At 44.6% G+C, this 23151-nt stretch overlaps 1 protein-coding gene across 3 annotated transcripts in view; it reads right to left on the bottom strand.

Moving 5' to 3' along the window:
- Positions 1-452: 452 nt before the first annotated feature.
- DCAF1 (DDB1 and CUL4 associated factor 1) overlaps positions 453-23151 on the bottom strand; it is a 93691-nt gene continuing 70992 nt past the window's right edge. For 2 of the 3 annotated variants that reach the window (XM_064274458.1, XM_003409863.4), the window contains 8 exons: positions 22681-22765; positions 19946-20179; positions 19217-19310; positions 18722-18826; positions 18251-18324; positions 17609-17710; positions 5705-5957; positions 453-787 (listed from right to left, as the gene is read on the bottom strand). In XM_064274458.1, coding sequence (XP_064130528.1) covers positions 729-787; positions 5705-5957; positions 17609-17710; positions 18251-18324; positions 18722-18826; positions 19217-19310; positions 19946-20179; positions 22681-22765 — 1006 coding nt within the window. In that variant the 3' untranslated portion in view covers positions 453-728. Of the gene's footprint in view, positions 788-5704; positions 5958-17608; positions 17711-18250; positions 18325-18721; positions 18827-19216; positions 19311-19945; positions 20180-22680; positions 22766-23151 lie in introns of those variants that run through there. The other variant, XM_064274459.1, reaches the window with a different exon arrangement.

Genomic DNA, 23151 nt, shown 5'->3' with positions numbered 1-23151 from the left:
TCCACAAAACCAATATCCACAATGACCTTGCCGCCCCCGAGCCATGAAGGTGGCTGAATTGATGCATTCACTCGGCAAACAGCACTGCCCTTCTCCCACCTCTGCAGGAAGGAAGACAAATTAACCTGACAGTGTGTGAGGCAACCAGACAGGTTAAAAAAAATCATATATTATATTTATAATAAAATAGTCTTAATCCTTATCAATTTAAGAAACCACGATTTTCCTTTTCCTTTAAATATGTAAAAATGCCTCTTGTTCTTTAGACATCATTTTCTCTGCCAAAAAAATGAAGTGTAGGGATGAGACCTGGTGGATATAAGTTCATGCCCTCAGTTATAAATGCTTTTTTTTTTTTTTTTTTTTTACGTTTTTTAAAAAACTATTTCTTGTTCTTTAAGTAAAGAACATTATACAAAGAAAATATATTGTGAAATAGCCCCAGAGACATGTTTCCTTTTTTTTTTTTTTCCCTTGAGGAAGTGTATGTCCATCCTAGCAGGGGCGGTGAAGCAGAATAGGGCCTAACCCTGTTGTCTTTTTGTGGTGGTACTGTTTTTGGAAGGACCCTCAGATTCAAATGAGACTCTGTAAGCCAGAAGCATCTGAATTCAGGGTGTGCAGTTCCTTAAAAGACAGACACCCCTGAGGGAAGGGAAGGGGAGGTGTTCTGAATTCACTTGACTCAGTTTCCCCGCCTGTGAAGACTCTTCCATGTGGTGATGGCCTCACTCGTTCAGAGATAAGATGATATCATCTTCCAAATCGGAGTTGTCAGAGCTGTCAGCTGAAAGGTAGGAGGAGAGAGAGAGGTTAGGCACTAGGCTGACGGGATGCTCTCAGAAAGGAAGCACCCGCACACACTTAGGCCTGGGCAAGGTTAATTACCAGCTTCCAGAAAGAAGAAAACACACCAATTAACTCTGTGGAGCTGGCCCTGGAGACTATACCTGTTGCTGGTACCGGTGGTCGCCCCTGGGACTGCCTGCGCTTACCTTTCAAAGGGCCTGGGCGTGGTGCCCTCTGCCTCCTGGAGGCTCTTCTTCCTGCCTGCGACACCTGCTGGGACCTGGACCGCCTGCTCAGAACGGCTGCTGAGGGCAGCAGTGAGCACCCTGGGCCTCTGGAGTCAGTCAGGCCTGCCTGACCTCATGGAATAAGGCAGCTGGGCCAAAGCAAGGGTGAGAGTTTGTCTTGTCTTAAGCTCCTCAGCCATTCCTTTCTCCATTCCTTAGAAGACCTCACAAAGACAGCCATACAGTCCACCTTGGATTCATGCCTGTGTTATTCCTGAATGGAACCTGCAGGGAATACATTTCCAGAAAGGTACTGGCCAGCTGGCAGCCACATCACAGAGGAGTTGTCCAGAAACTCTTCTGTGGGAGGGAGGCCAGCAGGGAGCAGCCAAGCCGTTCTGGAAGGGGCACCGTGCCTGCCACACGAGAAGCCCTCTGCTTGGCCATCTGCCTCAGGCAGTGAACGGAACGCATTAACCTCTGGAAGGACCTATTAAAGGTTAAAACTAGGTGGTAGCAAAAAGAATCCTCAAAATGAGGTCGCTACATCATGTGTGGAAACCCTGGTGGCGTGGTGGTTAAGTGCTACGGCTGCTAACCAAAAGGTCAGCAGTTCGAATCTACCAGGCACTCCTTGGAAACTCTACGGGGCACTTCTACCCTGTCCTATAGGGTCGCTATGAGTCGGAATCGACTCGACGGCAGTGGGTTTGGTTTTTGGTTTTGACATCATGTGTGGCTGACTAGGATGAGAAACATGGTGCCTAGCTCATAAGACTTCAATATTTGCTGCGTGAAAGAGAAAGGCTATGGTGTCCACTCTAGTTACTCATAACCCAAGAAGCTGTGAATGTGGATTTTAATAAGGTCCCCAACAAAGTGGGTGGACAAACCTTGAGCTGCAGCCTTGCAAAGGCCCACAGGCTCTGGGGCTCCCCTGCAGGAAGGGGCAGCCACTAGCACCAAAGACCCTCATCAGCCTTTCCCAGGCACCTGAGAGAACGAACTCAGCAAAGACAAGGAAGAGTGATGCGTGTTCATCAACTTTCCCTTCATTCACTACCTTCTCCTTTAGGAAGAAAATAGAAGTGGTGAAGGTAAAGCCAAGAAAACCATCGCAGTGACATAAAGTCCTGAAAATAAGCAAATGAGATGCCTGGAAAAAACCACCGTTCCTGTGACTAAATGGGCACAAGCACAGCCTGGCTATTGGGGAGGGATGAGAGGACAGCATGAAGAAACCAAAGAACAAACAAGGGCATGACAAAGCTGATACCAACTACACATCACCAGCGTTCCGCTTCAAGACCTCTAAGAGGAAGCGCCAGTGGGGGAAGGGGTGGCTCCTGCCCAGAGCCGAGCGCAGCACAGGTCCTGAGGCTCCCCGGTTGTCTACGGCAGACCCACCTGCCTGAGCCGTGTCTGACCATAGCTGCTTCGGTTTAAGAGCTAAGTGTCTTAGCAGCTCTGCATCACATCTAAGGGCTGTGAATGCAGCTTAATGAGGGTCACAGCACAATCTTCTTTAAGCAAATAACTGCCAGGCTCAATTTGAGAGAGAGCCCTCAGGGCTTGGGTACTGACGTCCCTCCAGTGGACAGGCGGTAGGACTCCTTTCTCTGGCTTCCTAACTAGCCTTTTGTGTCATCCTCCAAGTGCTAAAGAGACCCAATCCCAGGCCCTTTGAGGCAAAAGTAGTCTAGGTTGAAATAATCCCTGAAGGGTTTAATGTGTTGTGGCATTTAACAGGTTTTTTTTCTTTTTATTTTTAAACTGGAATGGAGAAACAAACACTTTAGAGTCAAGCTGTTTCTCTTCCTAGGGTGGGGTCAGCACCTGGAGCCCTTGTGCCCCATGCAAAGTGATCTACAGGCACGTGGGCATGGTCTTCTGTAATCTAAGGCTTTCATCATATCCTAAAAGGGGCCCATAACCCCAATAAGGTTAAGAGCTATGACTCCAGAGGATTCCTGAGACCTACTAGCAAGCCAAGGGTGCAGAGAACGTTCTGTCTGCTGTGCAGAGCTGCTGCCCATCTCCCCTAAGCACAGAGTGGTGGAGTTGACACTGCAGCTCCACCTTTACGTCTCCACCTGAACGCTGGGGTCCAAGCTGAAATGTCACTAAGTGGTCATCTACTAGGCATTTTCACAGCATAAAGATTGCCACCCAAGTTAAAGCCGCAGCATTCTCATGACTGATAGAATTCAAAGTTTCCCAGACTGCTTCTTGGGCTTGAGAGAGGCAATTTCCTAAGCTAAAGGTGAAGGTTAAAAGGAGGCTGTAGTTTTCTAGAACGAATCCAGATTTGGTGGCTTTATACTCAAATTAAGAATGAAAAATGAGAGCAACACTCTTGCATCAGGGGCCCCACCCCAGGCTGGCCTGCAGGTGGTCGCCCCTCCTGACCAGCTTACCGACCTCTGTAACTAAGGGAGGTAGACGTTATGACCCTCATCTCACTACTCACATATGACAAAAAGCCTTAGTAAAACCTGGCCTGTTATTTGCACCTGTACTGTAGCTGTCCCTTGCCCCTTAGCCTCTATGACTGTGGCTTGAAATAAGGCAAGTCCTACTCCAAGTATAGAAGCAGATGAACAGTAGATGGCAGCTATGAGGCACATCCCCCACATCCACAGAGCATCTTCAGAAAACAACTTTGGAAAGAGGACCTAATGTAAGAAAGCCTCCCCTAGGCCAGCCAGCCATCAGGTTGGAGGGCTGGAAGCATGTGTAAGATTTAACCCAAGAAAATGGACTCAGGTTACTGTGGAATAGGAAACTCTTTCATATGTATTAAAAAACCACTGCTGTCGACTCATAGTGACCCTACAGGGAAGAGCAGAACTGCCCCATACGTTTCCATGGAGCTCCTGGTGGATTCGCTGACCTTTTGGTTAGCAGCCGTAGCTCTTAACCACCTCGCCACAGGGTTTCTATATATACATATACACATACACACACACACACGCATTTCTTTAATACACACTGCCACCTGCCCTCCTTCCACCATACACACACACATATACTTTCTCCCCCCACCAAGAGAGAAAACCACCCAAAATGGCCATCAACAGATGGATGGATAAACAAAATGTGGTACATACACAGAAGAGAATATTATTTGGCTGTAAAAACAAAGTACTGATTGGTAACATGCTATGACATGGATGAACCTTAAAAACATTACATTACGCTAAGTGAAATAAGCCAGACACAAAAAGGCCTCATGTTGTACGATTCTATTAAATGTCCAGAAAAATTACTAGAGATAGAAAGTAGGTTAGTGGTCACAGGGGCTGGGGGAACGGGGGAATGGGCAGTTATTGGATACAGAGCTGCTGTTTGGGGTGATGAAAAGTTTGGAAATAGACAGCGGTGATGGTCACACAATATTGTGACTGTAACTAATGCCAGTGAATTGTATAGTTAAAATTATAAATTTGTTATATATATTTTACCACAATTTTGTTTTAAAAAAGCATCCATTACGAAGAGGCTTGGCGTTCAGTGGGCATACTCCAGTAAAACAGGACTTTCTGTGATGATGGAAATGTTCTATATCTGATATATGGCAGCCACGTGTGGCTACTGAGCATTTGAAATATGGTCTTGAAAATAAGGAACCGAATTTTTAATTCAGTTAATTTAAGTAGCTACGTGTGGTCAGTGACTACCGTTTTAGACACAGTACCTGCCCTGGTGGTTAGATGGTGGCTGGGTTAGCCACAGGAAAACTGGCGAGCTTTTTATCCGGGGGATTATTCCCATCAGGCAGGGCAACACCAGGTGGAAGCAGACCCAGAGCGGCCAGGAGTCTGTCGCTAGCGACAGGTCCTCTTGAGATGGGTAAGGTGCAGCTGCAGAGCAAGCGGCCTCAGGTCTAGTCGCTCGTTTACTCAGGGTCACGAGCAAAGTCAGAGCCACGGAACAGTCAAACCTGTCCTGATGTGAAATTACTATAGAAACTGGAGGCTTGTGCTCCATAACGTGGAGTAAGAAAGCAGCAGGAAAAAAAGGAAGTGGCCAAAACAGAAACCAAAGAGAAACACTTGTCTCCCGGCTTTTAAGAGGGATTAGCCACAAGCAGACAGGAAAGGACGCCTCCAAAAGAGGGGCTTTATTTCTGCATCACTTTAGAACGGACGAGGTCCAATGGCCGTAAGGAACACCCGGCTGATTGCTGCTCTGCCCCTGGGGGAGAACTACACTTTGGCCATCCATTCTAAAGCAAAGCCTATATACCAGGGATTGGCAAACTATGGCCCAAGGCCCAAATCGAGCCTGCCGCCTGTTCTTGTAAAGATTTCACTGCCACACAGCCACATTCACTCATTTCCTTATCGTCTATGGCGGCTCTTGTGCGACATCAGCAGAACTGAGTAGCTGCAACAGAGACCATATGGCCTGCAAAGCCTACAATTTTACTGCTTGGCCCTTTGTAAAAGAAGTCTGCCCACCCCCTAACTCCAAATATAACAGATGACAGCCAGTTGGTTACACATCTGCCAGGCAAGCAAAGGATCAAAGATAAGTCTCTTTTTCCTCAAGGCGAAAGGGGTGGAAAGTCCTCGGCCAGGGGCACAGAACCCTGCTGTGCTGCCCTCTGGGTTGGGCTGGCCCAACAGAAGAGACCTCTCCCAGGCGCTGCCCAGGCTTGGCCCGGTGGTCCGCCCTGTACTTACTGTCCCCCAGGATCAGTTCCACCTCCTCGTCTGCATCAGAGTCCTCGTCCTCCCCGTCCTCTCCCTCCTCCAGCAGGTTTGCTAGCTCCTCATCAGAAGGAGAGAAGTCATTGTCCCCATCTTCCCCCGCATTCTCGTTGTTGTCGTCTTCCTCCAACTCTGCCTCCAGCAGCTGGTCAGTGTCAAGCTCATCGAGATCGTCAGTGTCGTCATCATCTTCATCATCATCTTCCTCCTCCTGCTCTTCCTCTTCCTGGTGAGAAAGTGTGAGGCCCATCAGGACACAAAGGGAAGCCTCACCACAAGGGCCACATGGTGAGTCTTTCCCAAAAGGATAGGGGAGAGATGCGTCAATAAAGAGGGCGGTAACCTGAAGTTAGCACAGACTTCACAGGCCGGTGGACTTGTCAGTGATGGCTAAGACAAGCACACGTGTCCCCCAGGACAGTCAGAGCACCCCTCAAATAAGGATTACTGGTCTTTCCCAAAGCAAACACTGCTCAGGCAGCCCTTGTCCCAGGAAGCAGACAAGTTGCTTCAAAAACACAGGTCTCTGCCATCAATATTGTAGGTTCCAAGTTAAGTAACAACGAACCCGTGAGGGCTCTCCTTTCTCTCCTGCATCAACCAAAGCAAGTGAAATCAGTGGAACTGCTACAGCAAAAGCTTCTACCGGGAATCTAAAAAGCAAAGCTTTAACAAAACTGAAGAACACAGCTGCTGGATCATCAGCTCTAAGTCCTTCAAGCTCCTGTAACCACAGAAGTAGTAAACCCCTGACACCACTACCATAAGCATCAATGATATGAGCACTGCACCAAAACAGACTTTACAATATAAACACTAAGAGCCACATTTTCTGTTCCAAGCCACAAAAAAAGGTATGCTAGAAATTGTCCATCCTTCCATTTTAAGAGGACTTCCCAAAGGCAGGAAAGCTACCAGACAACCAAGGAAGTACTTGGCTCTAGGTACTCTGGGCTTTGTAAACGATACATTCTGACATCTTCCCACAGATTTCAACTTTCCACTAGAATCCAAACTGTTTCCCTCTAAGTGGGATAGGGCACAAAGATACCTCACGGCTTTGATAAAGATGACAGGATCCCCCAGTTAAGCGTGATCAATATTCAATCACTTATCCTCTGATCAAACGTCAACTGAGCCTTGCCAAAGTAAAAGGAATCCAATTCCTGCTACAGTAAGATAGAACTTTATTTAATACACCAGCCCACTAAAATTCAAGATAGAAAAAAACAACTGTCAATTTAAAAAAAGCAGAGGAGCGGGAGCTGTTACCGCCTGCCACTTGCTTAAAAAACAAACGTTGGCGCTGACCAGCCACTGTTTTCTCCAGCTGTGACGGAATCTGCCTCATCCGGGAAAGCACCTCTGCTTCACGGACTTTTGATAATTGTAGAATCCCCTTTAGACACTTTTATCCAGGCATGACTTAAGATCTTCCAAACAATTTCTAGCAGCTATACGGGAAAAACTGACCACTTTAAACACAAAGTACTCCTAATGCTGGCACAGGTGTGTATATAAGGTCTGTGCCAGGTTTTGTGGGGGCCTGTGTGTACAATGGCTTGAGACTGCGGTTCCACAGCCTTCACCTCTCCACGGCCCACAGGGAAGGAGCTGAGAGCGCTGGGAGGCAGCAGCGAGAAAGCAAGGCGGGGCAGACTCACAGCCCCTACAGGCACATCGGTGCACACAAAATTCAGGGAAAAGAATCCAAAATCACTGCTTATCAGATTACAACTTCTGCCCTTTTTTTTCAGGAATATTTTCACGCCCTAATTAGCTATAAGGGGGCCCCCGTTGCAAAATGGTTAGAGCGCTCAGCTGCTAACCAAAAGGTCGGCAGTTAAAACCCACCAGCCACTCTGTGGGAAAAAGACATGGCAATCTGCTCCCATAAAGGCTTACAGCCTCGGAAGCCCTACAGGGCAGTGCTGTAGGGCTGCTAGGAGTTGGATTTGACTTGACGGCAACGGGTTTTTTAATTAGCTCTAATCCATTAACAAAGTACCACCATTAAAAACAAGTACATACATTAAAGAAGGGAGTATCCAGGGCCCTGTGTCACTTAAGCCTTTATGGAGTATAACTATTACACTGAAAAGGTAAGATCACACCTTTTAAAGCTCCATAGTTGAGTGAGTATGTAAAAAACCAATGTCTGTTCAAACATTTATTAACCAGTTCTCTTTCATTTCTAAAAACATCAAACTTAGCTGATGCAGGAGAACTGAGAAAAAATTAAGAGCAATTCTGGAAAATAGGTCAACCAGGGTCTAAGCTTTGAACTACAGATACCATTCCAAATTCTTCCAGCAGCCTACAGACCTAACCTTTATTCTACTCTTGTAGCAGAAGACACAGTTGTATGTGTATTCACCCAGGACGGCTGTGAGGACACTGTATGTGATCGGGACGGGGAGGGAAAATGAGTAGGAAGGAAAGAGCCACCCGAACCCCAAGGGGAGCCCATCACATCCCCATCTATACTCAGTGCTTCGTGGCCAGTGCTGGTTTACCACAACTACACCACACATGGATACAGCCATAAACTCACTTCCTAAATTTTAAATCTGAAGCCTGATCACGAAGCGGAGGTTCACAAGACCTGTCCAAAATGCTGTGGTAGAATCTAATCCTGTGGTTCAGCGCAAAAGACACTGCAGGAGACAATTTTAGGAGCATTCTCTCCTGGTTCAACTACCTGGTTGGCAGCATGAGCCCCTCCCCTCCGCATCTAAAGAGTAAAGCGTCCATGAGAGGCCAGAAAGGGTAAGAACAATGATGTAATGAAACAAATTTTGCTAGAATCCTGACTAAACTCCAGCACTATTTAGATGATGTTTTGGACCTAGGAATATTGTTTTGTTTTTTATTTCTAATTCTCTAAGAATTAAATTGGAGGAATTTAGGGCAGGGCCATTTTAAATTAAAACAACAAATAAATTTCCATTTATCTATCACAACTGTTAACCACCATGTCCCACATCTGTACTAACTAGTGCGTTAGAGGCACCACGGTGTGAACCATCCGCCTGGCAAAGCTGTGGTGAGCTACTCACACAGCCAGCTCTGTTCAAAACAGTTTCCACGTTTGTTCTGTTTGTGACACACTGGGCTGAGCACTGTGTAGTGCGTATTTAAGATTCTCTAGTGACAAATGTCACTTCCTCACCTCCACTCTACCTTAAGCTGATTTCACCATTACCTAAAGGCCCAAATCCCTGCAGATGGACCAGCACTCGCCTTTATAGAGGTCAGGTGAGCTGGCATGAGCTCCCTCAGCTGCCCTGATGTCACCTCTGGCTGAGGAGGACATCCCTCCTGCTCTAGACCTCAGTCCACCATGGGACCTCATTACCACAGGTGCACCCACCCTCCTTGTCTCCACTCCATGCACCCTCTCTCTCTACTGGCTCCTATACAAAACTAACACCTTTTCAATCTACACAAACTGCCAATTCCTTCCACCTATCGAGTTTTGAGGAGTGTGGCCTAAGCCCTATTCCTGGCATTGAGGGCCTCACTCGCCCACACTCCCTTCCTCTAACACTTGGCAGCATGGCTTCTGCCCACACCACTCTCCACAGTGCAGCAGTCACGGACATGTGCCCCGGAGCCGGGCTGCCTAAGCTGAACCCAAACTCTGACAGCACTGTCATTGACCTTAGGCAATTTATTTAGCCTCATGGGGTTGCTGCTGAGACATAAAGGGGAAAAAATGGGTGTACATATGTGTATATGAGATCTTTGGGAAGTGCCTGGCATATAGTAAGGTTCAACAAGTGTTTATTAGTACAATTACAGAACCCCTCCTAAAGAAATATGAAGTCCTGAATGGCCACCCCGAGGACTCTTGCTACTTCTCCTCTTCTGTGGCTCTCTGCAGCGACTGACACCAAGCAACCCCGGCTTCCACACTGTGCTGCTGCCTGAGCCTTCCTTGGTCTCTTCCTGTTCATCTCCTCTAGGCATAGGGCTTCCTCCAACTTTTATTTCTGCCTTCGTATTTCCTCTCATTCATAAACCTTGAAGTCTCATTAGTAGAAAGTTCTATGTCCCTGGATGGTGCAAACAGTTAGCCTGTTCAGCTCCTAACCAAAAGATTGGTGGTTCAAATCCACCCAGAGGCTCCTCAGAAGAAAGGGCTGGTGATCTACTTCTGAAAAATCGGCCACTGGAAACCCTGTGGAGCACAGTGGGGACACACACGGGGTTGCCGTGAGTCGGAGTCGCCTCAGTGGCAACTGGTTTTATCCATCTGTTCCACAGAGTTCAAAACTCTGTAATTCCACAACCGAACTCAAACCACCCTTAAACCTAGAAACTCTCCCACACTTCCCCTAGTTACCAAGTCAAAAGCTCAAAACTATCTTTCCCTTCTCCTATTTCCACGGCTTCACATCCAATCAACTGTTACGTCCCACATATCTGGAATTCCCGATGCTCTTTCCCAGGTCCCTTCTCTGCCAACCTCTAGTCTCTCCAACTTTCTATGGTCTTGAGCCATCCTGGATAAGAAGCCCACAGGGGCTCTCTACTGCTGCCCACGTTAAGAATTAGAACAAAGCAACGACCATTTACTGAACATCTATCACATGCCAACTTCTCTGAATTGCAATCTCTTGTTAAATGAGGTGGTCTAATTAAGTAAGTGGCTCTTAATCAGATATGACTATCAGAATCAACAGCAAAAACTTTTTTTTTTCTAAACACACGTGCCTAAATCTCATCCAGGGTCCCGACTGATAGAAGCAGCATCTTCACAGATCACGCTCACACACAAGCGGATTCTGGAAAGGTTCCTCAGGAATTGCGAAGTGTACCCCCCATAAGAGCTCCAGGACAAGATAAGCCCTAAAGTACCTGCCAGTTCTGAAGTTCTACTTTCTGTAACAACACGCTCCTGTCCACAGAGGTATAAACTGATGACAAAACCAAAAAGGTAAATGCGAGCATTCCCTCTGACCTTCTCTGCTACACCAAATTGTCTTGTTCTTTAGGACTTCAACAGAATGACTCCTATATGCTTTCCCCGTAGATAATTCAAGATTTATTTTATGACAGGCATTTGATTTTTTTAAATCAGTGGAGCATTTCCTGGATCATTCAAAATTCTTCCTGAATACATATCTGTTTTTCAAGAGAAACAGCCTTTAGTCTATATTTTCTTCAAAAATATGACCGATCTCTTAGGAAACCCAATTCTAGTCATACTTTAAGAGCAGAATCTAAAAACTGGGAGAGCTTTTAAAGAAAAAAAAAAAAAAGTTAATTCAAACCTGAACCTACTGTCTTAACACTTCAACATGTCATCTTTTGCAAAATTTAAACTCCTGCTTCTCCTTTTAACTCGTTTCTGGTGTTAACTGTCTTTAAAACTATAGGTTCTTAAGAACTTTCTCTATGGGATCAAACTGACAACAGCAACCCTAAAGATTAGATAGGAAACTTAAGGGGCAGTGAGTTTATGTTAATGGGAGAGGAACAACTCAGAAAAAAAGGGTTAAGAATGGTTGCACAACTTGAGTGTAATCAATGTCACTGAATTGTACATGTAAAAATTGTTGAACTGGTGTATGTTCTGCTGTGTATATTCTCAACAACAAAAATAAAAAATTTTTTAAAAGGTATAGGTTCATTTCAGGATCATAAAACTTGTATTTTTCTCTTGTCACTGGCAGACTGTAACTCATACACATTTTTAATTTTATGGGGAAAAACAACGGCCCCTCGGGGGTCACCACATTCAGCATTGAGCAGACACACAGTAGGTGTGTCATCAGTGAAGACGCCTCCCAGCTGCTAGGCAATGGAGAACACACAGGAAGCACAGCATATAGTGTGTCCCAGATTCCACAATGGAGTGGAGAAAAGACAGCATTATTCCCTTGTTGAGGTTTTTATAAATTTAACTAATTGAAAGGTACGGCTTTTCAAAATCTGGGGACAGTGATCAATTAATCTTTGGCTTTTCCATTTTACTAAAAGCCAACATCAAAGTTGACTGAAGTGATTTCTAAAAATAACACATGGATATACTAAATTGCAATGTATAGGAGTTTTGACAGGTGATTGGCTTAGCTCTGCTAACATCAAATGTCTGAAGGCAGGCAAACCAGCAGACCAAATATTCGTGGCTGTCAAATACACTGGGTACGGTTCATTCACCAATATAATGCTACAGTTCCTTCCTGTTGCTCTCCAAGTTTATTTAAACACAAGGGCAAACAAAAGACATCCATTGTTAAGGAGTATAAATTATATCTCAATAAACCTGCTTAAGTAAATAAATAATAATCATTTATGCTGACACTTTACGCTGCACCATTTGATCAAATGGTGGCTGACCACTTAGACTTCTGAGTTTATTTTGCTGAAGTGAAAAGGCAGATTCAAAGGTGTTGGTCACAGGTACCTGCATCCCTGGCCATGCAGGACATACCTGGAACATCTGAGAAGACCTCAGAGCAGATATCTAAACTAGGAAAAAACTCTGAATAACAAATGATTCATATGAAAATGAAAAGTATCTGGTTTTAAAATCAGGTGGAGCATACAAAGAAGACTAAGAAAAAAAATCAAACTGGCACAGAAAGAGGCAGTGTGGAGGAATCAGATGGGAATAATAAATACGGCAAACACCACTGCAGGATTCAGGGAGGGCATGGAAACCAACAGAATTAAGGTTACAACGGAGACTTACTTAAATAGATATAGCATTATACCACCTGAAAGATCTCTAAATGAAGACTGGAAATGCAGGAGCTTGAGTGTACGAGCGGTTCTCTAATGGGTGTCCTCCAAACATGACATGTACCCAGTGACCAGAGGACTGTGGGGTCACTGCTGCAGGAAGAGTGTGCCTGGATCCTGAGTAATCAGGAAGCAATACTAAGTTACCCACAGTGCAGATCCAACTGGACATCTAGTCCTGTCAGAGCTAGAGAGCTTTTAGGCTCTTCTGTAGACTGTACCCCAGAGCCACCTAGTGGGGCCCTGCTGAGCCTCTCAGTCTTGGCAGTCCATCCTGACATAGCCATGTTTTTTCTTCCTATACCAAAGAGTCAGAAGTTCTAACCACCTCCCTAACCCTTAGTATCTTTCTCCCCTAACCACTCAAAGGGAAAGTTAAACAGAAAACCATGGAGGCAGGGAACTGATGGAAGAGGAGCACTGACCTTGTCCGCTCCACTGGTCCCCTGCTTCCACAGCCAGCCACCCATCTCCAGCCTTCGCTCTCACCATTCGCTCCACGTATGCAGGAAGAACGAGGCCAACCCACAGAAGAGCCTTCCACCTCCCAAAATCTTAGCTTTCCTTTTTTTGACCTCCCCTCAAAGATGGACATCAGGCATCACACGGAGCCCGGTGGTGGTTACCCAAGACGACTGCTCCCTACTGCCTCGTAAACTGCCAGGATCTGGGAGAAGACGCTAACAGTGTTAATAAAATAAATCCACTTTCCTCCAGATTTACAGGTCAACATGTAACATCTGAGAAGCCTGAGACAGAAGTGAAGCCCAGTACTGATGAGTGAACCCATGGAGGATGGGATGGTCTGTAGCCGCCTGTACCAGTGTAAGGTACAAAGGGTTTGACAACTACGCCTTCTAGACCTACTCACAGATAAACTACATCTTGTTGCACAGCAGCTAAAGCAGAAAAGAGTATACATTTAAAGTGCGAGGGGCGTATCTAAGGTATTATAAGGAAACAAGAATAAGAGATACTTACTAGTAAGAAGCCCACCCAAGACAACCAGATAAAGTTTGGAGAATCTAATACCACTTGTGAGCTCTGGTATAAAAAGACTAGCAACATGTACAAGCTAAACAATAAGTTAAGCACTCAAGACAACATTGAAATCCACATCACAAATGAAGCAAAGATATCAAGTATCCATCTGAAAGGCATCTGAAGACCCCTCCCTCTTACCCATATCTCCTAACATAGGTGAGCTTTAACCACTGCCAGCTCCTCTCACCCTGACGCCAAGGAGACTCCGAGCCCCTCCAGGCCATCCCCCTGAAAAGCATCACTGACAGTTCTTCTGCACTAGGAAATCCTTGGGGGCATCTGATCTCAAACTCCAGACGCTAATTGTTCTTTATCATAAAGATGGTATTTAAAAAAGTATGGCACAGAGAATACCGTTTTCAATAAAGTTCTTTACAAAATAATATTCCCATGGTATTCAACAAGGACCATTCCTAGCCTCGTCCATGTGTGTGCAGGGAGGAGAGGGGACTGGGAAAGTGCCCTCCCTCGGACAGAAGGAGTGACACAGGGCTTCTAGGTCAGGAAGCAGCCAAGCTGATGGTGGCCATCTACCCCACGTACGTACAAAGAGGCTCTCCTTCCTCACTCTGCTCAGAAACCCGTTTCTGGGGGTCGAGCAATCTTTGAGCTCTAATAAAACGCACGCTTAGCCAGTGGGAACACAGCAGGAACAGTAGTGACCAAGAAAGCACACACAGTGATTTTTAGCTGAGTCTGTTTTATCTTTCTGATCCCAGGTGACACAGTATTCAAGGCGGACTCCACTTAGAGGATAAACGAAATGCCCATGACCTGGAAAGCTAGGCAATGTGACACACTTCTGAATCTCAAAGTGGTACAACAAAACACCCTTGCTTACTCAGTACCAAGTCCTATTTTGCCCATAGTATTAGACTAGCATCCAATAATGTTTACAAAATTACAATTTTCTTTGCGTCTTTAAAGAATTCTTTCAAATTTTAAGTACAAGCTGTTTGGGAAGAATGCTAACAGAAGCTATTCCACCGGCCCTAACAATTGAGACATTTACCAGGGCAGGGCAAGGCTGTGGCAATGGCAGCAGAGAGAAGCCCCCTCTCATCTCACAGTGCCATCCCCGCACCCCCATCACCCAGAGCATCTCTGTGCCCTTAAAGAGGAGACGGAACACCAAGGCTAAACAACACCATAGTGGGGGCGAGGGGATGGGACATGAAACCAAGATCTAGGAAAAATGACATTTTACCTGCTTTAATATCTAAAACAAAAAAAAAAATCAGATCTTAATCACATTCATTTTCAACTTTATATTACTCACTCAGCAATAACTATTTCTCAGAAAACAAGACAAAAGAATCCGGCCTGGAGAATGTACTCTCAGAAAAAGAATGTGGGTGAGGGCAACCACTCAGCAGACTGAGAAACTCTTCAGAACCAATACTGATATACCACACAAGCAAGCGCCTAGTGTAAGATGACCACAATTAAAATCCCCTATTGAAAGTTAGGAACCCTAGTGGCATACCGGTTAAGTGCTATGGCTGCTAACTAAAAGGTCGGTAGTTTGAATCCACCAGGCGCTCCTTGAAAACCCTGAGGAGCAGTTCTACTCGGTCCTATAGGGTCGCTATGAGTCAGAATTGACTCAATGGCAATGCTCTTGGTTTTTGGTTTATTGACAGTGTTACGGATTACATGTGTCCCCCCACCACAAAATAATGTGTTATAAATCCTAGCCTCTACGCCTGTGGTTATAATCCCATTTGGGACAAGGTATTGTCTGTGTTATGTTAATGAGGCAGGACTAGTGTAGGCTGTGTCTTGAGTCAATGTCTTTTGAAATATAAAAGAGATTAAACAAGCGAGAGAAGCACTGATGGGGGAAGACAGATCCCAAACCATGTGACTGGATGATGCTTTTTACGCAGTGGCAAAGAACTTGTCTAAACAGTGTTCAAATGTTTGGTGGAAGGCAGAACTTTTAAGGGATGAACTTGGATATTTAGATGAGGCGGTTTCTAAGCAAGATCTTAAAGGGGTTGCGTGGTTTCCTCTTGCTGCTTATAGTAAAATGCCAAAGGAAAGAGATGGACTTAAAAATTACTTGTGCAAAAAAAAAAAATGAACTGTACAAAGTGAAAATTCTGTTGTACAAGCTAGGGACACATGTCCTATAATGTTCACCAAGGACATGGCTACACAATCTTTTGTTAAAGAGATTAAGCCTGTGACTGATAGACTTACCAACTATTATAACAGAAAACCCATCAGCTTAGACTGAAGGGGAAGAGAAAGAATGAAAAGAAAGAGTGCTGTCTGCCTCTTGGAATTCTACAGGCAGGAAAAAGGTCAAGGGAGCTACACCTGCTGCCCTCCAAAAAAAGGACAGGACCATCCCTGGAACGACACAGAGATCAGCAGAACTACTGGAAGGAGCAAGGGAAGCAGAGTTGCCTCGGTCTCAAAGGGTGGGGCCATGACCTCTGGAATCTCAAAGGGTAGAGCCATAGCCTCCTAGGTTTCAGAGTCAGATCTTCACCAACTGGGTTCTGGGGCTGCCATTCAGTTTGGCCAAGAGAATGGGAAAGCTGAGGGGGTGGGGCTGCCATGCCCAACAGGTAAAAGAACAGGGCCTGCTGAGGGGGTGGGGTCGCCACACAGATGGACTAGGAGAACAGGGCCACCAAAAGCCAACAGAACAGAGTTGATGTCCCAGTGGGCCTGGAGGTTGGAACTGAAGCCTGGGGCTCAGAGGCCTCTACCCAGAATCCAGAAAGCATGGCCAACCCTCAGAGTCTGGAGGGCAGGGCCATTGCCTAGATGGTCTCAGAGAATGAGGATTATTTTCAAGCCCTGAGAGACAATGTAAATTGTTCTGCCGGGTTTTGAACTTGTTTGGTGTCCTTTATCCCTTCTTTCCCTCCAATTTATTCCATTTGTAATGAAAATGTCTACCTTGTGCCTGTTCGCCATTGTACTTTAGAAAGATAACTTGTATCCTTGATTTCACAGGTTCATAGGTTAAGTAGTTTGCCTCAGACAGAATGCACTTAACGTCTCACCCATATTTGATTCAGATGATTCAGATGAACTCAGAGATGAATGATGTGATAACGGTAAAATGTATTTTACATGTGGCAAGGACATGAATGGGGGGGGGCCAAAGGGTGGGATGTTATGCATCGAATTGTGTCCCAAAAAAATACATGTTATAAATCCTAGCCCCTATGCCTGTGTTTTAGAAACCCTGGTGGCATAGTGGTTAAGAGCTACAGCTGCTAACCAACAAGATCAGCAGTTCAAACCTACCAGGCACTCCTTGGAAACCCTAGGGAGCAGTTCTACTCTGCCCTATAGGATCGCTATGAAACAGAATCAACTCCAGGGCACCGAGTTTGGATTTTTTTTTTTTTTTTTTGGTTTTATGCCTGTGGTTATAATCCCATTGGGGAATGGGTTGTCTTTGTTATGTTAACGAGGCATGATTAGTGTAGTGTGTGTCTTGAGTCAATCTCTTTTGAGACATAAGAGAGATTAAACAAGCAAGTGGAACAAACACTGATGGGGGAAAAGAGATGCCAAGTCACATAAAGATTGCCCAAGCAGCAGAAGCTCAAAGACTTTCCTCCAGAGCCAAAAGAGAAAGACAGCCTTCCCCTAGAGCCAGCATCCTGAATTTGGACTTCTAGCCTCCTAAACTGTGAGAAAATAAATTTCTGTTTATTAAAGCCACCTGGTCATGGTATTTCTGTTATAGTAGCACTATATAACTAAGACAAAAAAGAAAAAGCTAAGACTGGAACATCATACTATCTACCCAGATTTTATAAATGTTTAAATTCTCAAAAAACTCAAAATTTCTCTCTACCACAGGAAGTAGATTAGTAGTTGCCTGGACCTGGAGGTGGGAATGGGAGCGACTGCAAATGGATAAAGAGAACTTTTTGGGGTGACAGAAATGTTCTAAAATTGGGCGATGGTGAGTTTCAGTGATCAAGGGCACATGACAAGCCTTCAAAATACAGCAGCAAGTAGCAAAGGCTAATCTTAGAAAACCCCAATAGCGAGAGCAGAAGAACATCATGAACACAGCAGAAAGCAATCTCCAAAACCACTGACCTGGTCCTCCTCTTCGTCTTCATCTTCTGCCAGACGCTGCCTGCCCACTTCATACAGCCTGCACACTGTGTCCATGTTCAGGGCGTCCATGCTGCCTTGATTCTGAAATAGAACACCCAGTGCCCAGGACCAGTTAGCTTTCAGAAGGCCCGCAGCCACACCTCAGCTGACTGAGACCCACGAACCTTGACCCTGAAACTTTTAAAGCTTCTGATACCCCAAATTCTTGAGCTGATTCTGAAAATGTTGTGCCCAGGACACAGAGAGGGAAAGAAAAACAGGATGAGAGGGTTTGGGCAGTGGAGAGAGAGGCACAAGAAAGACCACCATCCTGGGAACCCACACGTGTCCTGCTCTGGCGAGAGACGGACTCCTCTGATACAGGGATGGCAGTGAGTCCAGGGTAACAGGACGTTATGGGCCACTCCAAGCTGTCTTATATTGGGACTTTCTTGCTATTTCTGCTGTTCTTTGTATTTCCCAAACCCCATCAAATGGGTAGGCTATTGTCACAATAATCTACCATCAGGAATGTATCGACTTTAGAGCATGTCTTATACCAGACAAAATGACTATAGTACAATTTGAAAATGATCCTGAACATCAGAACTGAAGAGCAGGGCTTCTACAAACACCCTTTACCTCAATGACAGCGAGATAGCAGTCTTTGGTGTCTGTGCACAGGTCAAAGATATTCCGCTTCACATCAATGGTGGCTGGAAAATAGATGTGCCAAGACTTGAAACTGGACCATTATTGTGACCTTAAAGCTTTCTTTTCCTCTAAAGGAATTCTAAGTGGTTTTTCATAACTACTTCCATAATTTCTCTGCTTTTCAATGCACACTGCAGTCCTCTCAGAAAATAAAAACCAAAACCAAACCTGTTGCCGTTGAGTCAATTACGACTCATAGCAACCCTTGAGGACAGAGTAAAACTGCCTCATAGAGTTTCCAAAGAGTGCCTGGTGGATCTGAGCTGCCAACCTTTTGGTTAGCAGTCGTAGCTCTTAACCACTATGCCACTAGGGTTTCCTCACAGAAAATAAAAGAGGAGCTTAAATAAGGAACACCAAACATGACACAATGATCAATGTCTGCCCCTTCATGCTCACCTATAGGTTTGTAGTCAGTTGCATTAAATGTTCGGAAGGATGACCCAAAAGGGCTCTTCATCCTCTCTTCCATTAAGTCATCTTCATCGTCTGCCTGCAACATAGCTAGTTGAGGGGGAGAGGGATGGGGGTACAAAATACTATTAGAATCTGAAACATCCCCTATTTACAACTGCAGAAACTGTTAATGGCCAATCAAGACTTGGTGAGTTTCCATGCAATAAATTCACTCTGCATCTAGTTAGTTCCCCAAAGCACCCTCCCTACATATCCCTGTGATCGTGGCAAACAGGAACCTCCACCTGTCATCCAGCTCCTAACCACTATTACAGCTGAAGGTTTAAACATTTTCATCTTCTCTTCTGTCACCATTTGTACAATCATTTTATCTTTCTTTCCAACTCAAAAGTGACATATTTCCAAAAAAATATCAAAATTAAGTGAGAGGGGAAAAGAGGAAGGGAGAATAACGAAGGAAAGTAAAAGGCTGATTACCCCCGTACATGACCGTCCCTGTGTGGTTGAACACCACGCGGCACTGATCCAGAGCAGGAACTGTGTGTAGAAGATGGAAAGTGCGGAGGTCCCACTAGGGGGCAGGGGTCAAGGAAACATTTTACCCAAAACTTCTTAACTGACCTCATGAGGGAAATGCTGAAATATCACTTTATTTTTCCTACTAGGTACTGATGCTGATCAGTACAGGCTCTTCATTCAAGAGACAGAAAAGCTGATGAGATCAAGGTAAAACAAAAGCATACAGAACACATATTACTGAATAACGTCCCAGAAAATATCCTACTGGACCCTCAGATACACGAAAGCTACTTGAGCTCCCCTCCTCTGGATGGCAGCCCTTCATTTTACCCTGATTTCTAGCAACTGATTTCTATAAAGCAAAGTAAAAGCCTTCTGAAAATAAGTAAAATTCAATTCACTACTTGGGAAGGCGGGGGAAGGGGCAGAAGTTTTGGTCATTGTTCCCAATACAGAGAAAATGTGCACACCGTTATCATTACAATCTACCATTAGGATTGTAGCCCACAAGAGTCCACTGGAGATTCATAAACTCTTCTCTTCCAAAAGAGAAGGCACCTGTGTGGATACTTTAACCAAGTATTGGTGGAAGATAAAACAAATTAAAAAAAAAATTTTTTTTTTTTTTTTTTTTTTTTTAATAAAACAGATAACCAACTGAAAGACAGACATGAGTATAAAGGATACAATCTCAGTATTAATGATGACTTCCAGACCATTGGGATGGAAAACACCACTGATGTTCATGTTGAACTTGTCAAACTTGTGGATGGCCTGTGCAGAGCGGACATCCCAGAGGACGCCATCATTTAAGACAAGATCATCTGTAGGATTAAAGGTGGCACAGTTCCTCTTGTAGTTGTTGGCAAGATCTGGGTTAAACAGAGTCAACAGCTTGTTGCCAGTCTGAATATCATAAATCTTTAGAGAAGAAGGGGTGGGAAGAGAAAAATCAGACCAATGCATCTGGTGACATTCAAAGAGAAGCTAGTAAAATCTCTCTCCCGTGCTTTCCAAGTCTCCCCAAAATTAACAAAGCCCTAATATTCTAAAGTAACAGGAAAGCAGGAAGACCACACCTATCTAAGCAAAATTTAAGTGCTTTGGTTCCCATTCAAGGTTTGAAAACTCCCTCTCCCACAAGTAAGAAAATGAGAAGTGAGTCAGTGATAAGGACAAGAAAACCTTCTCTTCCCCTCCCCTTTTCCAGAAACAGGAAATGTTTTAAGATTAAAACTGAGAAATTCTCCATACAGTTCAATCAACGATTACCCACAGAATACTCATTAAGGGGTACTTTTAAGGGAGCAGGGGGATCAATTAGATACCCTTTTCTCTTTAAAATCTCCCAATGTCTGTATGTTACCCCCCAGGACTCAAAGTTTCTGAAATCTACACTGTGTAGCCCATGCAGAGACCAGATCTTTCCCATCGGCTTACAGACATGCTGTAATATTTCCAATCTTTAAAAGGATCTTCCTTTTATAAAGGAACAAGTAAGGAGACACCACAAGGAAACAAATTCAGATCATGGGACAAGACAACTAGCCTGGTCTCTTCAAAAGTCAATGTCATGAAAACTGAAGAAATGGTTCTTGGCTTTAAAACATTAGTGAGACATAACAACCAAATGCAATATGTGAAGCTTGGCTGGATCCTGGTTCAAAAAAAAAAAAAAACATTTGAAACCAAACACATCAGGAACAACTGGGAAAAATGAATAGGGACTGGATTATTAGATGATGTTAGGGAATTACTATAAATTTTCTTAAATTTGGTAACAGTAGTGTGATTATGTAATAAAATGTTTATTATAAGAAGATATATGCTATAGGACTTAGGGATAAAAATACAGTGTTTGCAACTTACGTTCCAATGACTCAAAATACATTTACACAGAAAGAAAATATGGGAAATATTAACTGATGAAATCTAAATGATGAATATATGTACTATTCTTTCAACTTTTTGGTACATTTTAACATTTTCAAGTGAAAAGTTATGGGGAGATTCTCCCTTCGCCACCCCATATCTCCCCCCTTCCAGCTACAACCCCACTTCTCTCCTTCATTTTTCAACAAAACACTTCAAAACAGTTGTCTATACTGACTGTCTCTACTTCTCTCCTCTGTTCCCTCATGAAACCACTCTGATCAGCTCCACAGAACTAGTTCCTGGCGTGGTTAACGCCGACATCCGGGTTGGCTAAATCAAAGCCCACCTCTCAGGTCTCGTCAGCAGCTTCTGACCTAGTCACGCTCCCTCCGAACAGTCTTCACTTGGCTCCTAGGGAGTCGCTTTCTCCTGGCGTCTCTTCCTGTCTTATTGGCCATTCTCCTTCCCCTTCTTTCCAAGTCCCTCCTCACTTAGCAACTTCTAAATATTGGTACAAGCCAGAGCTCCATCCCCATACTTTTTCTCTTCTCTAGCCTCCTTGGTGATCTCACGCAGGTTCACCTGGATCAACATGTGGGAAGCTCCCATTTTCCTATCTCCCATCCTAGACTGCTCTCCTGAACTCCCAATTTGTATATTTAACTGCCCATTCCCTGCCTGCATGTCTAATAGAATCTCAAGCTTCATGGCTCCAAAACCATAGAGCCCAGCCCCGTCACTTCTCATCGCCTCCACCATGCCCACCGGGTGCAGTCCTATCACCACCGGCACTGGGCTGACACAGCACCTTCCTAATTGGATGGCCTGCTCTTGCCTCTCTCCCAGTACAGTCATACTATAAGAACTTTACATCCAGTCATGTATCCTCTACTCACCCTCCAGTGGCTTCATCTCACTCTGAAGAAAAGCAAAGGTCCTACCACAGCCAGCAAGATACTACCTGAGATGGTCCCCTCACTGACTCAGCCCTTACCCTCCTCTCCTCTCCCTCTCACATCCCAAACAAGGGCTCTTCCCTTGCTAATCCCTCTGCCAGGGAACACTCTTTCCCCAGGTATCTGCACGACACCCACATTCCCTTCAGGTTCTGCTTAAATGTTACCCAATCTGCTGAGGCTGATTCTCCTAGAGAAAACAGAAGTCCCCACCACCATCAAGCATCTCCTATCTCTTACCCTGCTTTCTTTTTCTCTGCAGCACTTACCACCAGACATACCACATATTTGCTCCTTTATTGTCTGTCTCCCACAGTGAGGGTCCATAAAGGCAGGTGCTTTATTTCATCTAAAATTTGTATGTGCTGAAAATACCTGTTGTTCTAATAACATCTTTCTCAAATTGCCAGATTAAGTTCATGTTCAGCCCTTTTACATCTTTCCTGTATAGCTCAGAACTACCTTATCACCCTTCTGGACTCTAACTGGAGGTAATATCATTGACTTATGCCCTAACATTCACAATCCAGAAGACTCGGTGTGAACAAATGACATAATCAGCTTGAACGCAGTGGATTCTTAAGTACTTACGTGGGCAATGTCCCCTTTTGTGCCTATGACCCGATCCTGAGAATGCTTACTGAACTCAACATAGTGATCTTCCGTGAAGGAATGCCTATGGACAAACAACAGAAATACTAAAGGCTTTCAGAACATACTCCTTCAACTGACTGAAAATGCTCTTGCCCAAAAATGCTCGCCTGAAGATCACCAGATCACAGATAGGAAAAAGGTACCCTTAAGATTAAAAGGAAAACTGCCTTCCTCAGTTTGTCCAAGCAGACCCAAGAGAACAAACAGGAATTACTTGGTTACAGAAATGGCTAATAGGGCACAAGTGACTTTGAAATACGCCCCAGGAAAGAGCGCAGGTGTGGTACGTGAAGATGAGACAATACACAGATGTTTCCTTTTGGATTACTGAAGGGTCTGCTGCACAATAGGACTAAATATTCTTACACCTGGTAAGAATATTTAGGAATTAAGAAAGATAAAATCTTA

This window comes from Loxodonta africana, chromosome 22 (genome assembly GCF_030014295.1).
Source record: "Loxodonta africana isolate mLoxAfr1 chromosome 22, mLoxAfr1.hap2, whole genome shotgun sequence".
In the NCBI taxonomy this organism is placed as follows: Eukaryota; Metazoa; Chordata; class Mammalia; order Proboscidea; family Elephantidae; genus Loxodonta; species Loxodonta africana.
The sequence above is the reverse complement of the archived record's forward strand: the minus strand, read 5'-3'. Positions and strand labels throughout refer to the sequence as shown.